Genomic DNA, 20,141 nt, shown 5'->3' with positions numbered 1-20,141 from the left:
TGTCCATTCCAATGTAGGTGTGTGCGTGCCACAAGCACAGTCACCAGAAAATTTTCTGTCAGTGGTACCCATGGGAGTGGCTCTGGCACCCTTTGGTGCCACGCACTCATAGCGCTGGTATAAAGGGCCCAGCCGATCCCGCACGTCATCCGTTCCTTCTTTCCGGCCAACTCCAATAAATAAGGATAGGAGGGGTGGAATGGACATGTGCAACACATCTTGTTGCACAACAACAGTTACAGAAAGGTTAGTAACTGTTTTTTCTTCGAGTGATTGCACATGTCCATTCCAATGTAGGTGACTGCCAAGCAGTTGCAAAGGAGGTGGGATTGGAGTTCATGGACATGCTGACTATAAAACAGCTCGAGCGAAACTGGCATTGTCCCTAGCCTGTTGAGTAATGGCGTGATGACTAAAGAACATATGCACTGATGACCAAGTCACCGCTCTGCAAATGCCCTGAGTGGGACCTAAGCCAGGAATGCTGATGATGATGCCTGTGCTGTCATGGAGTGGGCAGTCAGGATAGCTGGTGGCAGAACACCTGCCTGCTCATAACACTTATGAATGAATAATATGATCCACGACGAAAGTCTCTGAGCCGAGATAGGGAGACCTTTCATCCTTTCAGCAATCGCTATGAAGAGTTGGGTAGATCTACAGAATGGTTTGGACCTCTCTAAAGAACACTTGGGCACATCTAGCGTCCAGTGTGAAGACGTTCCTCCCTATTGGGAAACCACCTTTGGGAGGAAGCTGGGGTGAAGACGCAGCTGCACCTTATCCTTAAAGAAAACCGTGTATGGAGGCTCCGACGTGAGGGCGTGGATCTCCGAGACCCTTCTGGCCATAGTAATGGCCACTAAGAAAGTCACCTTCCATGAAAGCTATGACAAGGGACACGTTGCCAACGGCTCATACATTTTGAGAAGACCAGGTTTAAGTCCCATGGAGGGACGGGTTCTCGTATTTGGGGGTATAGTCTTTCCAGGTCCTTGAGGAAATGGATGGATATCTCATATCCCAACTTACCACCAGGGGGGTGGAACACCGAAATTGCTGCAAGGTGGACCTTAATTGAGGGAATCGCTAAACCTTGCTGTTTCAGGCAAAGCAAATAGTAGAGAATGTCCTGCAGAGACGACTGTGTGGGCAAGACTCCACGCTGGGAAGCCCATATGGAGAACCGCTTCCATTTTGAGAGGTACATAGCCCTGGTGGAGGGCTTCCTGCTCCCTCATGCCACCTGGCGAACCTGCTCCGAGCAAGCCAGCTCTCTGGGATTTAGCCATGGAGCTTCCAGGCCATCAGGTGGAGGGAGCTGAGGTTCAGGTGGACCAAATGACCGTGGCCCTGGAAGATCAGGTCTGGATGTAGAGGGAGCGGAATTGGAGCAGCCACAGAAAGGCCTAACAGGGTGCTGCAGGGCCACACTAGGGTAATGAGAATGGCGCGTGCCCGATCCCACTTGATTTTTAGCAGAACCTTGTGCATGAGTGGGATGGGGGAAAAGCATAGAACAGGTGATCTGTCCATGGGAGCAAGAAGGCATCCGTGAGCAAACCCGGGCTGTGGCCTCGCAGGGAGCAAAACTGGTGACACTTTCTGTTGTGCCTAGTTGCAAACAGGTCTGTCTGGGGAGTCCCCCATCTCTGGAAAACATCCCTCACGATGTCCAAGCGAAGTGACCACTTGTGGTGACTGGAGTAAGACCTGCTGAGGCAATATTCCAGTTCATTATGCCCTCTTGGAAGGTGATGAGGCTCAAAGTGAATTGAGTAAGAGGATAGCTTCCTGACACAGGGAGAAAGAGTGAGACCCTCCCTGCCTTTTGAGGTAGAACATGGCTGCAGTGTTGTCCATAAGCACCAGCCCAAAATGGAATGCTTGACAGGCCAGGCGAACTGCTGAGTTCTCTGCCATTGATGTGTAGTGAGAGCTCTTCTGGAGATCACAGGCTTTGAGTCCTGAGGAGCCCTAGGTGAGCTTCCCAACCTAGCGCTGATGTGTCTGAGACCAGGGATATTGAAGGATGGGGCTGTGCGAAGGGAACGCCCACGCAAATCACCAGTGTGTCCAGCCACCAACTGAGAGAGGCAAGAACCAGGGAAGGAATTGTGAGGACCGAGTCCAGATGGTGGCGGTTTGGCAAGTATACCAAAGCCAGCCATGTCTGAAGGAGCCTGAGGTGTAACTTTGCAAGCTGCACCACATATCTGCAAGAGGCCATGTGACCCAACAGCCTCAGACAAGAATGGGCTGTTGTAATGAATGGACTGGTCCCTGAGGTGTACTATCATCTGAGACCATCCTTCTGGGAGGAAGGCTCAGGTGTGGGTGGAGTCAAGCACCACTCCAATAAACTCTATCCTCTCTATTGGAATGAGGGTAGACTTCTGTGCATTTATGAGCATGCCAAAGGCCTGGAACGTGGAGTGAATGAGGTGGAGGCTGGACACTACCTGAATTTTGGACTGGCCTCTGACTAGCCAGTCATCCAGATATGGGTAGACTTGCACATCCTGCCCCCATCTCCTCAAGAAGGCTGCCGCTACCACCATGAATTTTATGAACACCTGTGGGGCTGACAACAGGCCAAATGGGAGTACTGCAAATTGGTAGTGCATCTTGTTCATGAGGAACCTGAGGAAACCTTTGTGGCCTTGGAAGATGGAAATGTGAAAGTAGGCGTCTTTCAAATTGAGGGTGGTATACTAGTCCCCTGGATCCAGGGAGGGAATAATGGAAGCCAATGAGACCATATGGAACTTTAGCTTCTTGAGGTAGCTCCCTCCCGTAGGAGTGATTGAACCTCCTGGGTCAGAAGTTGCTTGTGAGGAGGGTCCTGAAGAGGGATGGGGAGGGAAGGTGGGACGGGGGGTAGAACTGAACTGGTGGGTATATCTCACTTCTGCCATGCTCGGCAACCAACGGTCCGTAGGAATACGCGACCATGCCTGGAGGAAGTGGGACATGTGGTCTGCAAATGAAGAGGAAACAGGATCCAGAAACTCTGAGAGTGGTACGAGTACTCGAGCATCCCATCAAAATGTCTGCTTAGAACCCCCTAAATATCTGGCAGAGGCAGGCATTGATGCCGAGGAGGAAGAGGGCAGTGGTCTGTGTCTAACGGCCCTGCTCCTTTTCCTCTTTGGGTCCTGCCAGGCAAGCACTGAGAGGATTGCTGAGGCCTATAGTGCTTCCTTGAAGTTGCCGGGGTATACAAACCCAGGGACTTAAGGGTTGTCCTGGAATCTTTCAGACTGTGGAGCTTCACATCACTCTACTCTGAAAAGAGCGAAGCGCCCTCAAAGTAAGGTCCTGGAGGATTTGGTGAACCTCCTGCATGAGGCCTGAGGACTGGAGCCATGAGCTCCTATGCATGGCCACTACGGACCCTCACTATGGACTTCCCCTCCTCCACTAGTGAGGAGAACTCCAGCCTGACCTCTTGTGGCAGCAAGTCCTTAAACTTCAACATGGAGTCCCACATGTTGAAGTCATATCTGCTCAGGAGCACCTGTTGGTTAGTGATCCTGAACCGGAGAGTCCCAGTCAAGTAGACCATGCTACCAAACAGGTCCATCTTTTTTGAGTCCTTTGCATTGGGAGTCACCTCCTGCAAACTCTGCCGATCTCATTCACTGGCAGCAGACACTATCAGGGATCTGGAGGAGGTGGGGGCATGAGTATACAGGAACTCATATCCTTGAGCCAGAACAAAGTACTTCCTCTTGGCTGTGGGAGGTAGGGCAGCAGGGGTTTGCCACAGGGCATTTGTCAGGTCCATGATGGCTTTGTTGAGAGGCAGGGCCACTCTCATTGGGCCCACTGCGGTCAGAATGTCAACCAGACTATGGGAGGACTCCTTTACTACCTCCACTTGTATGCCCAACTTTTTGGCCACCCTATTCAGCAGCTCCTGTTGGGCCTTGTAGTCATCCTGGGAAAGTGACATGCCCGTTCTCGACACAGCCTTGTCAGGAGAAGAGGAGGAGGAGGCCAGCACCAGCTGAGGGCACCCCCTCCACCCCTGTACAGACTGGATCTCGCGGCGCCAGCTCCTGATACTCAGTATCAGAGTCCAGATTGGACTCTGCCCGAAGGGGCAGCAGAGCCCTTCCTTCAGAAGCCATTGAATAAGAGCACCTCGACTGCGGTCCCTGTACTGGGGGAAACGCCCACGAGTTCCAAGTGTACCGGTCCCTGCCAAGGAGGCCAAGAACCCGATGGCATTCCCTGGCTCGGGTTCACCACCGAGTAATGCCGACTTGAGGAGTTTCGGGGTCGACTCCTGAGTAAAAATTGCACAAATACGTAAAATCCTCAAAGAGTATATTGTGCATGTATTCTTCAAACACATTTCCCATGAATATAGATCAGTTAGATACATCAGAAACAATTCAGCTATGTCTGAACATGCTGCTGTAGCTGCTAAGACAGGCTGTGTTGCTAAGTGGTAAAATACAAAGGTTTAATTATTTTAAATAGCTGTTCAAGGCATTTAGAAGAAATGTTAGTTTTCATTATTTATTTGTATTGATTCATCTCTTAATGCTGAGATTTGATGTGAATAGGGAATAGAAAAAAACTTAAATTTATATTTAAAAATATTAGGCCTTGGTCAACAAGATGTGTTATTAATTAAAGAGGATGGAATTAATGAAAAGTGAACCAGTTAGAATGGCCCTGATTGAGTCAATATGGATTATTAATTTTCCCAATCCTTTGAAAAGCTCGAAATAGCTACAGTGTACTATCTCTTGTCAATAAGGCTTAACCACAAACATGTAGAATTCCAGATGTAGTAAATATAATTCAGTTTTTCTCTGCCTTCCAAGTAGAGACTAGAGATTCAGGATAATTCCAATATCTTCCTTATCATGGGGGAGGTTAAGCACTTATAATAGCTATTTTAAGATGTACAGATAGACTTTCATGTCTCGCTGTTTTAACATAGTATTCTCCTGCTATATAATTCTCACCAGGGTGCCGTCTGTTCAAATATTCTCTCTGTGTTATATTTTTTTTCTCAGGATGTAACATTTCTGATGCAAGCATAAGCTCAGTCAAAAAAAAGCTAAATATGCACAACGTAAACATACAGTAGATTGAGATCACCTTTTCTATTTAAAGTACAGTACTTGTTTGTTCCTATGGTAGCTTGCTCTTTCAAGCAGATTTTTGCCCATAGAAACAATACAGTCCTGGGCTACATACCACATTTATGGATAACTGCAGAAGTTGTTCTTATATTCAGCATATTACAATAGCTCTTTCCAGAAAATCCAACTGTGTCAGTAGAAAACTGTACATTTGTATTTATTTTTATTTCTAACTATATTTTGGCAACTATAAAATAAATATTACAGAGACACAATACTGAACTTTTGCCCCTCTTTTATCTTGTAAAAAAGGCTTCTTCTAATTTCACATTTTTTGGGGGAGAAGAAATCAAATGTAATGTAAGGAGAGGTAAACTACAAGATTTGCTATTTAGTGATATTTGATATTGATATTTAGTATTCAGGGCTGACTGTGTGCAGCTTAGCACACTCACATACAGAGTAATGTTTCTGCCTGAAAATACCCAAAACATCAGACTTTGAGAATATTGTACAAAGGTGGGACCTGATTCATCAGTACAACAACGGCTGCTTTGCACTGTCCAGTAGCACAAAGCAGCCCTCAACCTGGTTTCACTTGCCACTGAAGCATGTCCTCCTCCACAGAGGGATCCTCCAACAATAAAAAGTCACCATGGTAGATCCTATGCCAAATTCCCGTTCACCACAGGGCACAGGCCCTTAGCTCGGCTGCTCCGTGGCTCCTGGGGATAGAAAGCAGCCGGCACAGATCAGAATAGCCTTCAGCCTGCTCTAATTCATGCCAGACCAGACCAAAGCCTGCACAACATAAAGCCACCTTCTCCTTCTTTTGCATCCCTCTAGACTTGCACTGAACACTCTTAGGCTGGGTCAGAGAATTGGGCCCTATGTATATCCATATCACATGGAAAAGCAAGAGGAATGTTAAAGGTGACCTTCAAAAGGAAAAACTGGACTCGTTCTGTTTTATTGCTTCATTATGATGAATAAAGACAGCCTGAAAAATTTATTTAAAAAACAAAAAGTTTCCTGACTGTCTCTACATTAGAAATTCTGGGCTCGTCTGCCCTTGAAGACTCTTTTGTGACTGAGAACTAGGGAAATTATGAAATCCCAAGAGACAAGAAACTGAAAGTTAGCAGTTGAGCAGGGAAGGGATTTTTAGTCAATTGTTTAAAACTCCACTGTATTTTTGTTGGTTTTGCTAATACTTATTTTCACTCCCATATTTGGGACACTGGATAGCCTTATTAACCTGCCCCCGTCTTTCTACTGAGATGTGTTAGCTCACAGTAAGCTTTTAGAGAGACACATACATCCAGAAAAGCTTATCTAGTAAAACCAGGCAGCATTCCACCACACCAGTGAAGACCAGACTTGACAATCCTGAGCTTTAAGAAAAAGAAGTGAAAAAAAAATCTTTATGAAACAGCAGAAACCCTTCAGGTCCTCTTTATACAAAAAAAAAGGGGGGGAGGGGGCAAAATCTTTAAAAATAGTATTTTTCAATTCACCTCATACAAGTACTGAAATGCAATCTCTTTATTGTGAAAGTGCAACTTACAAATGTAGATTTTTTTTGTTACATAACTGCACTCAAAAACAAAACAATGTAAAACTTTAGAGCCTACAAGTCCACTCAGTCCTACTTTTTATTCAGCCAATCACTAAGACAAACAAGTTTGTTTACATTTACAGGACATAATGCTTCTTATTTACAATGTCACCTGAAAGTGAGAACAGGCGTTTGCATGGCACTTTTGTAGCCAGCATTGCAAGGTATTTACGTGCTAGACATTTGTATTCCCCTTCGTGCTTCTGCCACCATTCCAGAGGACATGCTTCCATGTTGATGGAAAAAAAACATTTAAAACAAAAAATATTAATTAGATTTGTGACTGAACTCCTTGGGGGAGAATTATATGTCTCCTGCTATATGCATTCTACCATATATTTCATGTTATAGCAATCTCGGATGATGACCCAGCACATGTTGTTCATTTTAAGAATACTTACACTTCAGATTTGACAAAACGCAAATAAGGTACCAATGTGAGATTTCTAAAGATAGCTCCAGCACTCGACCCAAGGTTTAAGAATCTGAAGCGCCTTCCAAAATCTGAGAGGGATGAGATATGGAGCGTGCTTTCAAAAGTCTTAAAAGAGCAACACTCCATGTGGAAACTACAGAACCCGAACCACCAAAAAAGAAAATCAACCTTTCTGCTGGGGGCATCTGGCTCAGATGATGAAAATGAACATGTGTCGGTCCGCACTGCTTTAGATTGTTATCGAGCAGAACGATTGTTATCAGCATGAACGCATGTCCTCTGGAAGGGTGGTTGAAGCATGAAGGGACATACGAATCTTCAGTGCATCTGGCATGTAAATATCTTGCGATGCCGGCTACAACAGTGCCATGCAAACCCTGTTGTCACTTTCAGGTGACATTGTAAACAAGAAGCAGGCAGCATTATCTCCTGCAAATGTAAACAAACTTGTTTGTCTGAGGATTGGCTGAACAAGAAGTAGGACTGAGTGGACTTGTAGGCTCTAAAGTTTTACATTGTTTTATTTTTGAGTGCAGTTTTTTTTTTTTACATAATTCTACATTTGTAAGTTCAACTTTCATGATAAAGAGATTGCACTACATTATTTGTATTAGATGAATTGAAAAATACTATTTCTTTTGTTTTTTACTGTGCAAATATTTGTAATAAAAATAATAATATAAGGTGAGCACTGTACACTTTGTATTCTGTGTGGTAATTGAAATCAATATATTTGAACATGTAGAAAACATCCAAAAATATTTAAATAAATGGTATTCTATTATTCTTTAACAGTGCAATTAATCACAATTAATTTTAATCGCTTGACAGTCCTAAATAAAACAAATATAAAATAGTAATAGAACAATTAGAATACAAGTGACAGGAGACTGTTGGGTCAGGCTGGCATGCTGAGGCATGTACATGTTACAACTTGAACTTCAAAAAAACAAAACAAGACAATCCACCTCTTCTGAATTCCTTTGTCATGTTCTGGACATACCCTGGCAGGATTAACTTACTTACTTTCCTTCTCAATCATCCTTGGGCGAAGGGTTGGCCACCAGCCATTGCAGGAGTCCCAAGTAGCGCATGGGTCCAACAGCTGTGCTTCCCTTCCAGGGAGCCTGAAGGGGGCTGTGGAGGCTGAAGTCCTCCACAGATATTGGGGGATCCACTGATTATTCAGTGGTGAACCTCCTGGTTATGCCACTGGGACCAAACCTGTTTCCCCCCACAAACACCCCAAGTGGAAACTCTGCAAGGGAACCTTGTGGCATTTCCACTCCCCTACTCAGGCATAGCACATGTAAGGCACTCATATTGGTCAACTTCAATACAGTATTCCCATTCCAGTATTGAATACACACTGTAAATGAGAAATCCCCAAAACTAACCCAGTTTGTAGCTAGATATTTTTCTGCAGTTGGCTTTTCCTGTTTTAAAAATCCCCAGAAGCCTTAATTCCATTGCATCCTTGCCTGGTTTCAAGGTGCTCTCTAACTTAATACATAATGTATGACTCCTTTCCCACTTACAGACATAATATTCTTTAATGTAGTATGGTCCATTCTCTCTACTAGGATATAGTTGAACATATTTACCAGGCACACCTCTGTTCACATGTGACTACTGCATGTCCAGCGCCTCTGTGGATTATTCAGGTTCTGGGCATGGCTGTTGTCCCACTATATAATGTGCTAAAGAGGAAAATAATTTGCAGCATCTCTTGAACTATTTTTAACTACTACTGGAGGCAGGGTCCCAGACTAGCTGGACATTTCTTCTGTCACTGCATGGCATATTCTATGTTCCCATCTACTCTGTCATCTCATAATTATCCAGTGCAGACTGTGTCCTGATGACATTGTATGCCACACTATAAAGTGCACTATCACAATAGTGCTGAACTTACTTTTCCAGGGCCATTATTCTACCCAGTCCTGTCAATTTATTCCTTATCAATATATAATCTTGACTACAGTTAATCCAATCTTGTGGGACAGTGCACTGGCATGTTACTACAGCAGTGCAGGATGTGTCTCTAAAGTCTTAATCTTGTGACATTAGCATAGGCACTCAATTGGGAGTCATAAAATGTATCATACGTTTGTGGCAAATATGACCAATGGGTTTCTCAATTTGTTGCCTATGTTCAGCTGGATTCCCACTAGATTGGCATAACGATCCCTTTAGGCCTTAAAACCTGTGAATTTTTGGTGGCAAACTGCATCTGCAGCACTGACCAGTTCTGACCAGGTTTCCCTAAGTCAAGTGGTTGGCCCTACTCTTGGGAGTTCAGGTAGGTGATTTCAGTGTCAAAGGTATGAAACCTTGAGCAGCTTGTCATGGTGGATGCGATCATAGCAACTGTGATGAACTGAGAAAATGTCTGTGTTATTTCTTATGAATGCTATGGATGAGTTGGTTTCTCTGTTCAATTTTTGTATTGCTGCCTACTTGAATGCAAAAGGTTAAGACAGACTGGAGCTTGAGGTTGGCCTAGGGGCAGGAACCACCACAAGTACTAAGATATAAGACAGCTTCAGGTACACACTTTCAAAGCAGCTAAGAGAACAATGACTGGGCCCTCAGCTAGTTACCTCGCTGGCTCCATCCATTTTAGAATGTCTTTACTTCCCTAAGGCTAAGCCGGGGAACAAAGTAGACCAAAAACCCCAAAGATCCTAGAAAAGGGAAGGGGAGGGTGAGTGAGCTGGGAGAACTGGCCCTGGGGGTGTCAATGAAAAAGCTGACACACTGGAAGAACTCATTCACAGGCAGGAGGCGCATGCGGCATGAAGTGTAAGCTAGTTCTCCCATCTCAGAGATGGGGAATAAGACAGACCTTCCTGAGCTATAGAGATAGAGGTTAAGATTAGGTAAGGAAATATGCATATAGGTCTCTTTGTTATTTTAAATCCACTTCTCGAGGCACTTTGTACATTTTGGAAAAATAAATCCTGCTTTGTTTTAAATAAGCTATTTCTGTATCACTGCAAACATATGCTGTTACAGTATGATTGGCACCTAGGGGGGTGTAACCCAGAGACCAAGTCAGAAAGTGTTTGGCTCTTGAGATCCCATCCCAAACAGAAGCGAAGGCGTGGGCATGTCACTTGAAAAGAGTGCACTCAGTGGACTGGAAAAGGGTCTTAGCAGGGACAGCATACCCAGGGATCTTGACAGCAGCTGATCACATTTGGATGGACAAATTAAAAAGTAAATTTTTCTATCTAGTCTATCACTGGACCATAACCAATGCTGGATGCTTCAGAAGAAGGTTTTATAATGAGCCAAATGCAAATCCGGGACCCAATTACAATTAATCTCATCATTTGCATGGATGCAACTGTCACATAAGGCAGTAGGAGTTGCACCTGTGCAACTGATGGAATAATTGGCCCCTTTTATTAGCAGAAGTGATTGGAGATGCACCTGCTTTCAGAAGGTCTGAATTTGGTACACTGTTCCTAAAGTGGGTGTTACAAGAGCAAGAGAGAGAATACCTTCACGACGACAGTGGGGGTTTGCCTTATGGTTTGAAGTAAGGAGATAGGATAAAATTATAAGGTCTAACTAGTGAAGGGCAGATTTTATATTTATGCAAATTGTGTATGGCTTCATTATTGTTTACTAGAAACTAGAAACATACACATGGTAAACTGAAGGCTTCACTAACCTTTTCAATGAGCTTGTGCAAATGTATGGCTGATTGGTTTAACATGGTTTCAACCTGAAACTGAATGAAGCATGGTGGTTTCCACTAAATTTCACTTTGAGATTTGGGTTTTGTGCATATCTGAAGCTCAAAGGTTCCACAGGGGAGTTGAACCCACATTACTCAAAACCAAAGGAAATGGTCACACTAATCCATTGAATCCAAATTCCCAATTCCCTTTTTGAGGAAGCACCTACTTTAACAAATATTTTATCCTACATTTTGCATATACTCAATAAATGAGCACTCATATTATTCTAGTTATGCTGTCACCCAGTGGTCTTAGTCTTAAAAATCTGACTTCTTTGATAACAAACACACAACAATGCACAGTAACCTCCCAGGATTCTCTGATATTCTAGTTCTAAATGAGAATCTGACCACCCAAGTGCCCTTTGGCCAGTTCCTGCAGAAGACAAAGCCTGAGAATGTTGCTCACACCATTTTCAACTTGCAGCCCAGTAAAGTGAAGGGTGCACTTGTAACATTTTCCTTCAGATTTTCTGGAAATGCTCACTGAAGTGGAGTTCCCTCCTGCTCCTTTGCTATTCTCTGATAGTGCAGCTCAGAGTGTTCAGAGACACAAGAGGAGGGAAGTAATGACTCAGACTGCAGATTTTGAAGAAGGGCATGTCAGGAGATCAGGCTTGAAGCAGAGCTGGCTAAAATGTTAAACAATGGAACAAGATGGGTGGCATCTTGAAGGCGAGTCAATGAAGGTTAGCTGGGGGATAAAGCACACAGACTTGGTTGAGGAAGCATGTGATTTGGCTCACCCTCCCCTTCCACTGGCTCAGTTCTGTGATCTGTCACTAAAATAAAACTTACAGGAATTTCCCTTGAATTATCATGCTGGAACACAGAATGAAACCACAGAGAAGAAATACAAGAACATCAATTTATGTATTGGTAATGTGGTGTCAGCAGGCCACACCAACCTAATCTGGTCACTGTTTTAATGTTTAGCAATTGAGAGATTGTGTACAATAACTGAATAATGCCTTTCACTAAGGCCAATCACACTTTGGTTGCCCTTTGATAGCTATACATTGATTCACAGACGTTGAAGATAGAAAAGATCTAGCAGGCCATCTTCAGTGTATTTGTATTATTTATATAGTAGCATTGACTTGTACAGTATAGGCATGTAAAAGTCTACCCAACTGCACTAGGCAGGATTGTCCTTAATTAATATTCATAAATGCTAATGTCTCCTAACTCTATTTTTGAATGTTTTGTTGTTGTTCCAGAATTTAGCCTATGAAATAATTCTAACACTTGGACAGGCATTCGAGGTAGCCTACCAGCTCGCACTACAAGCACGAAAAGGAGGCCATTCTTCAACCCTCCCAGAAAGCTTTGAAAATAAACCCACCAAACCAATTCCAAAACCACGTGTTAGTATTCGAAAGTCTGTGGTAAGTAGCAAATAAGAAAATCAAAACCCAGCTATACAAAAAAATATGTTGGCATGAATCTGATAGTAGTTTACATATTTGTTTGGTCAGAAAAGCACCTCCCAAGATAAGCTATGCCACATCCACTCATCACTCCAAAGTCAGTCTGCAAGGAGTTATAGAATCTCAGCATACCATCAATTTGCAACACTTTATCTCAGACCCTTCCATCTTAAGGAGTTGTATATGTAGTACTAGTCAGGCATCTCTTATGCTGTTATTCCACTGCTTGACGTGTTTCAGTGTTTATTTCCATGTGTTAATGTAGCTGTTTTAAATGCCATGGACTACAATCAGCTCTGATTTACAACCTGTGCGATCACATTGACTTCACTGAGATTGCGTCAAGGTGTAAATCAACACAAAATTTAGCTTGATGTATTTTAACCCTTTTTGTTTAGCTTTGATACCAGTATGAGACCATAACATTGATATCTTCATCTTTCAAAACTAACCAAAAACCAGACCTCTGAGGACAATCAAGTATTAGCACAATAATCCTGTTGTGTCTTCTAAGGGTACGTCTACACTTACCTCGGGGTCCGGCGGCAGGCAATTGATGTTCTGGGATCGATTTATCGTGTCTTGTCTAGACGCGATAAATCGATCCCGGATCGATCCCGGAAGTGCTCGCCGTCGATGCCGGTACTCCAGCTCGGCGAGAGGAGTACGCGGCATCGACGGGGGAGCCTGCCTGCCGCGTCTGGACCCGCGGTAAGTTCGGACTAAGGTACTTCGAATTCAGCTACGTTATTAACGTACCTTAATTTGCGTACCTTAGTCCGAAGTGGGGGGCTAGTGTGGACCAGGCCTAACTGAGTGCCTGTGACTTCCCCCAATACAGGATCACTGCAGATGCAAATCAATGACTGGCAAATTTTGAAGGCACAGAATTTTGGTTCAGATAAGGCCTTTGACAACTGAATCCTAATTTGACTTGACTGAACTTTCAATTATCTTCCTTTTCCTCCTTTCTTCATATTCTATCCTTTTACCTTTCTCCTCCCATCAGAACCACCTCATTCTCTTTTCTTCCTGTCTTTTGACCCTCAACAGTCTCCCTGCTTTCAAAGCTCCTCTTCTCTGGAACCCAACCTGCCTTTCTGATATTTTCTCCATAAGCCAAAACAGGTTCCCTGACCTGATCTCACTCTCCACAATTCCTAACAAAACCACTATCTATAGTGACATTCCACTTAAGAAGGAAAGGTCTTCAGTCTCATCTTTGGGTACTGGTTGTACTAGTCAAATATTATTTGGGGCATGTAGAACTTAAAGATGTCCCAGAATTAATTGGCCCTCACCATACACACAACGTCTTTCTAAAGACAGTCAGCAGCCCAAGAGATTGCTAAAATCTAGCTTGAGTAGAGCTAGTCAGGAATTGTCCAACTAAAGAATTCAATCAAAAAATGCTGACTTGCTTAAATGTTTCACAAAAACACTTTGGATTCAATTAATTTTTGTCAAATTATGGATACGGTTCTGCTGGGAACAGTGGGCTTCAAGGGTCCATGGTTCCTGGGCAACCATATGGTCTGGCCTCGGTCCAGGGACCCCGGGGCTTCCAGGCTCCCTGTAGTGGAGCAGGAAATCCTGGAAGTCCCAGCTTGAACTGTGACTCAGCTCCTAGCTCCAGCAGCGGGGAGCCTGAAAGCCCTAAAACCCTGGCTTGAGCCAGGGCTCTCAGGGTTTCCAGGCTCCCTGCTGCTGCAGTCAGGAGCATGAGATCCCTGGGAGCCATAGCACAAGATGTGACTCTCAGGGTATAGGATCCCAGCACTGCAGCAGGCAACCTGAAAGTCCTGAGAGCCCCAGCTGATTTGGGAGTCTGGGGGTTTTCAGGCTCTTTGAGGCTGAGCTGGACTCCCAGGGCAGTTAGCGCCGCAGGCTACAGGAATGGGAGTTGGGCAGGTCGGGGAGCCAGCTGGCCTGGGAGCTGCATGGCAGAGCTGCCCCAGATCCATGGCTGTCAGTATCCCCAGCTGCTGCTGACATGATTCATGTCAGTTCTACTGGTGGCCACCACTCAATAGCAGCAGGGAAACTGACCCATCCAACTCAGGCTGAAACTAAATTGCAAAATGTCAAAATTTTCTGTGCACTGGAAAGTCTGAAATGTGATCAGCTCTAATATTGAAGTCTCCGAAGATCTAATAAGCATCTGTCGGGACTGAAAAGAAGGCAGCCACATTTCTAACCTAAAATAAACATTGTTCAGATATAGTTTGGTTTTTGGTGAAGTTGTTATTTCATCTAAACTGATACCCCTTCCCAAATGAAGGCCTGATGGAACAATGAGCATGGCCAGTATATATGTTATTGATTTAACTCAATTTAAAACTCCCTTCTGAAGTGTGAAAATGGCACAGAGGTATTATTCTTCTTGGAGTGCTTGTCCCTACGTGTATTCCACGGTGGGTATGCACGCACTCCACACGCATGGAACCAGAGAAATGTGAAAGCAGTGTCCGTTGGTCCGCACATGCGTGCCTGGCTCACCTCGTGCCTCCAACTGAGGAGATAATAGATGGGGTGGGGCGACCACCTCCCCAGTTCCTTCTCACCACCACGTAGTTCGGTTTGGAACCTCCAGAGTCCAAAGCTTCAGCTTTCTCCTTTTTCTGTGAATATATGTACATATCTGTAAATAGTTTTCATAGTTCTGGAGTTTTAAAGTTTGTATCTGATCATTTTAGTGTTTCAGAGTTACTTAGTCTCCCTGACCTGGGGGTACCGCATTATGCCCAGGACTCTCAGCTTCAAAATTTGGGCTTCCTGTACGCGATTCTTCTTGATCAGCATTGACCACCAACACTGCTTGTAGTGCCTCAGGGACACCCACATCATGGCAAGGTGCAATACCTGCCCTTCATTCCCTTGCCAGATCCAGGAAGTGTGGGAACTTCACCTTAGGAAGCACCTAATAGAAAAGGCCATGAAGACTCAGTCAGACCCAGGCCAGGGAACCCCCAGCCCCTCATATCAGATTGACTCAGCAAGGAGTGCATCTCCTGCCACAAGGTCCGAGTCCAAAGTGAAGGAGTCTACCCCCACAGATCCTTCAGTGGGGTCTTTTCAGGAGAGCTGGGAGAATTCCCATAAGCATGAGGCTAAATCTTCCTCCAGACCCACTTCAAAGAAGTCAGATTCATCCCTGCCTAAACTGAGCAAGCTCAAACCAAGAGAACTTAGTATGTTCCAAACCATGACTAGAAAGCCCTCAAGTCAAGGGTGTCCATCAGCACTGGATTGTGATCGAGGACACTGGTGCCTCTGGTACCCCCCAAACACAAACCCTGGGATCCACCAGCACCGATGAAGACCAATCACCTAAGAGCATCAGTTAGCCACAGTACCATCTTTGTCTTCAGTAGCTGTGGCACAGACTGTGGTTTGGGTGGCCAGGACCTTTCTCACTCCAAGAAGAGCTGAGACCTACACTCCTCCTGAGGATATTTTCACTTTCCCCCAGACCCAGAGTCTCCCACACCATTGGGTCCCTCCCTCTTGAGAGAGGTTATAAACCTACGAGGGGCAGAGGTGCCAACTTCCCCTGTTCCCAGGGGGTGCGTGACCCCCGGTCTCCCCAGTCCCCACCCCCACTGCACCCCTTCCCCCAAGCCCCCACCCCTGCCCCACCTCTTCCTGCCCCGCCCCCGCCATGGCTCCATTCCCAGCCCTGGCCCCAGACCCACTCCCAGCTACAGCCCCAGCCTCGACCCCCTTTACCCTGTCCGCATCCCCCGCTCCGAGTCACACCAACACTCCTGGCCTCAGTTGGGCGGGAGCACGGACAGCAGTAAGGGAGGGCATGACCCTGAAAAGTTTGGGGACCACTGCACTAGAACAGTCTCAAGCAAGAAGTGGAATATTTCTTACAGTGTGGAGTGATAGAGTGGGTTGCTCTGCAGTACTAAGGGGGTGGTTTTTACTTGCCATACTGCCTAATATCCAAAAAGAAGGACGGTTAGAGACCCATTCTGGACCTCTGCCATCTCAACCTCTTTATTCATAAACTCAAGTTCCTTATAGTGATGTTGGCATCTATAATTCCATCCCTGGAAAAGGACATGTGGTTTACAGCTCTTGACATGGATGCCTACTTTCGCGTGGACATCCACCCCGTTCACAGACACTGTCTCGGATAGATTCATGGTGGGCTCTGACCACTTTCAATACAGAGTACTCCTTTTCAGCATTGCTACCTCCCTGGGGTAGTTACCAAGGTGTTTTCTGTAGTAGAAAACTATATGAGACATCGTGGTTGCACCATCATCTGCACTTTGACAATTGGCTCCAGGTCATGCCAAGAGGCCTGTCCATTGACTTTGACAATGCTGCAACTCCTCTCTTCTTTGGGGGGGTCAGCGTAAATGCTGAAAAAATCCATCATCACCCCTACACTGAAGTTAGACTTCATCAAGGCTTCCTTAAATTCAGCCACGGCAAGGGCGTACCTGCCTAGGACAGGTTTCAGGCTATGAACACTATTACGGACCAGGTCATAAGCAACCTACGAGTGCCTGTCAGGACCTGTCTCTGTCTCCTAGGCCATATGGCCTCATGTACTTATGTCATGCTATTTGCAAGACTCTACCCTCATTGCCTACAAGCATGGCTCCAAACTGTGTACTTGCCAAACCAACAATCCATGAAAACCGTAGTGACTGTTCCCACTAAAGTGAAACTGTCCCTCTTATGGTGGAAGAATCCTCACCAGGTATGTGTTGGTGTTCCCTTCCTCACTTCTGCACCAGACAGGATGATCATTACCTGTTGGGTTGGGTTATGCACATGGACAACCATAAAGCCCAAGTCACCTGGACATCTCGAGAGTCCAGGATGCACATCAATGTTCTAGAGCCATGAGCAGTTTTAAAAACTTGCAAAGCCTTTCTCCTGGTCATTCAAAGTCACTATGTCTTCATAATGTTGGACAACATCACAACTGTCTTTTACATCCAACAGGGAGGAGCGAGATCCATCCCCCATGTGCAGAAGCTGTCAGTCTGTGGAACTGGGGCATCAGCAATCAGATTACCCTGTCAGCAGTCTACCTATCAGGAAACCGGAATGTGCTAGTGGACTCTCTCAGCGGACACTTTTCTGTTGATTACAAGTAGGAGCTACACGACTCTGTGATTAACAATATTCTCGCTCTCTGGGAGACTCCCCCACCAGGGACTTGTTGACCTACCAAACAAACATGGAATGCAACATATACTGTTCCAGGGGAGCCATAGGTTGCCACTCACAGGATGATGCTCTACTGCTTCCATGGTCAAACCATCTGAATTATGCCTTCCCTATGCCACTACCACTCCTGTCTCGAGTTTTGCACAAGATTTGGCAGGACAGGGCACAAGTCATTCTCATTGTCCCCAACTGGCCCATACAGTTTTTGTTCCTGAACCTCCTACACATATTGTCTTGGGCACTGATCATTATTCCAACATTCTCGATCTGACCCAGAGGAACAGGAAGATCAAGTATCCCAACCCCCATCCGCTTCATCTCAGAGCCTGGTTTTTGGATGGGCATCATCCTTAGAGCAATCATGTTCTGAATCTGTACAGAACATCCTTTTTAACAATAGGAAGGATTCCACTAGGAAATGTTGCCTAACCAAGTGGAAGCGTTCTTCTGTCTGAGCACATCAACGACACACACCCCTAGAAGCTGCAGGTATTGCTCTCATTCTGGACTGTATCCTTTCCATAAAGACAACAGATTTATCCGTCAGCTCCTAACGGGTCCACTTGGTGGCAATCAGTGCATACCATCCACTTTCACAGGGCTACTCAATCTTTGCACACCCACTGACTAGCAGATTCTGGAAAAGCCTAAGCAGAACCTTTCCGCCTTAAAAAAAAAAAGGGGGGATACTCCTCAATGGGACTTGAATCTTGGTCTCTCAATACTCACCAAGCCTCCTTTTGAACTATTAGCTTCTTCCTCCATGTCTCTCTCATGTCCCTGAAGGGTGCATTCCTGGTAGCCATCACCTCAGCCGGATGAGCTTGGAGTGCTGATGGCGGATCCTCCTTTCATTATATTCCATAAGGACAAAGTTTCATTATGTTTACACCCTAAATTCACCCCCAAAGTAGTCTCTGAGTTTCACCTGAACCAGACAATTCACTTACCTGTGTTCTTCCCAAAACCACACACATACTCTGAAGAAAAGAGGGTCAGGGGTCAGGCTATAAAAAAAAAATCTCAAAATGGATCTCAGGCTGTATTTTGCTCTATCAACTGTCTAATCTTCCCCCACCTCCTGGGGTAAGAACTCATTCCACAAGAGCCCAAGCAATGTCTATGGCATTGCTTCAAGAGGTGCCTTTACTCAGCATCTGTAAATCACTTGTGTGGAGCTCTGTCCACATGTTTGCGAGACACTGTGCTTTGGTACAGGACTCCTCTGCTGATGCATCTTTTGGAACGGCAGACCTTCATTCGGCTCTGCCACCTATAGCCTCGCAACCTCCTCCTGGTTGAATACTGCTTGTCAGTCACCCACAGTGGAATACACTTAAGAACCAGCATGCAAAGAACAGAAGGTTACTTACCTTATAATAGCTGCAGGTTCTTCAAGATATGTGGTCCTTTTCTGTATTCCACTACCCGCTCTCCTTCCCCTTTGCTTTGAGTCTTCTCTGATTTGCGGTAGAGAAGGAACTGGAGAGGTGGTCAGTTCGCCCTGCTCTTTATCTCCTTGGTTGGAGGTAGGAAATGAGCCAGGGTGCATGCGTGGACCAATGGACGTTGCTTTCAAAATTCTCCAGCTCTGGTCACATGGAGCACATGCGCACCCACAGTGGACTACAGATAGGGACCACCCATCTCAAAGAACCTCCAGTTACTATAAGGTAATTAACTTGCTGTTTTGTGATGTATGTCAGAATCCTCTGCTTTGTAAAAGATTATCTTAAGAAAGAAAAAATGTTGGCCACTGGGGCTGTCATGTGGCTCTATACACCTCTACCCCAATATAACGTGACCCGATATAACACGAATTCGGATATAACGCGGTAAAGCAGTGCTCCGGGGGGGGCGGGGCTGCGCACTCCGGTGGATCAAAGCAAGTTCGATATAACGCGGTTTCACCTATAACGTGGTAAGATTTTTTGGCTTCCGAGAACAGCGTTATATCGAGGTAGAGGTGTATTTAAAAAGGTTAGAGCATGTCTCAGGATCAAGCCTTTAATAAACCTTAGTTTTAAGTAAGTGATAGTCCCGTATAGATTTCTCTGTGATGGTAAAACCATGGGATTTATTCTATGACCTCTTCAGTGGATGCAAAACTAGTACTTGAGATGTTTTGTACAAAAGTGCTGATCCAATTAAGTGTGTGTATTTATTTGTATTTGTTTTAAAGCAGATAGATCCATCTGAACAAAAGACTCTTGCCAATCTACCGTGGATTGTAGAACCTGGACAAGAAGCCAAAAGAGGAATTAATACCAAGTATGAAACTACAATTTTCTGATACAAAACTGTCCTCTGGTTCTTGTTGTGCCTTGCACTCCAAGTAGTCACAGCACAGCCTTTCCTTTACGGCAACGTTTCAATCCAGTAGAGAGGAAGACTGCACTGTAAGAGTGGCCTTGTAACTAACAAAAAAAAAGGCTGGTAATCATTTCTTCCTGCAGCACTGACAGGAGAATGACACTATATGAAGACTTTTAAATTACAGTCTGCAAGGAGAGTGAGGAAATATTTTTCAAGCAGTCCTCTTGTGACTCCGCCACAGTGCTTTCTTTGATTTCTTATTTTATGATTCTACTTTTTAAAAAGTTCT

General features: G+C 44.9%; 1 protein-coding gene across 12 annotated transcripts in view; it reads left to right on the top strand.

Annotated features, from left to right (window-relative positions):
• Positions 1-19,829, top strand: part of ANKS1B (ankyrin repeat and sterile alpha motif domain containing 1B) — a 753,819-nt gene extending 733,990 nt beyond the window's left edge. For 7 of the 12 annotated variants that reach the window (XM_065423480.1, XM_065423478.1, XM_065423489.1 and 4 more), the window contains 2 exons: positions 12,131-12,298; positions 19,719-19,829. In XM_065423480.1, the coding sequence (XP_065279552.1) occupies positions 12,131-12,298; positions 19,719-19,829 (279 nt within the window). The remainder of the gene's footprint in view (positions 1-12,130; positions 12,299-19,718) is intronic. The other 5 variants (XM_065423481.1, XM_065423479.1, XM_065423490.1 and 2 more) reach the window with 1 other exon arrangement.
• Positions 19,830-20,141: the final 312 nt, after the last annotated feature.

Source organism: Emys orbicularis, chromosome 1, assembly GCF_028017835.1.
Source record: "Emys orbicularis isolate rEmyOrb1 chromosome 1, rEmyOrb1.hap1, whole genome shotgun sequence".
NCBI classification, from domain to species: Eukaryota; Metazoa; Chordata; order Testudines; family Emydidae; genus Emys; species Emys orbicularis.
This window is presented reverse-complemented; position numbering and strand designations above follow the sequence as displayed.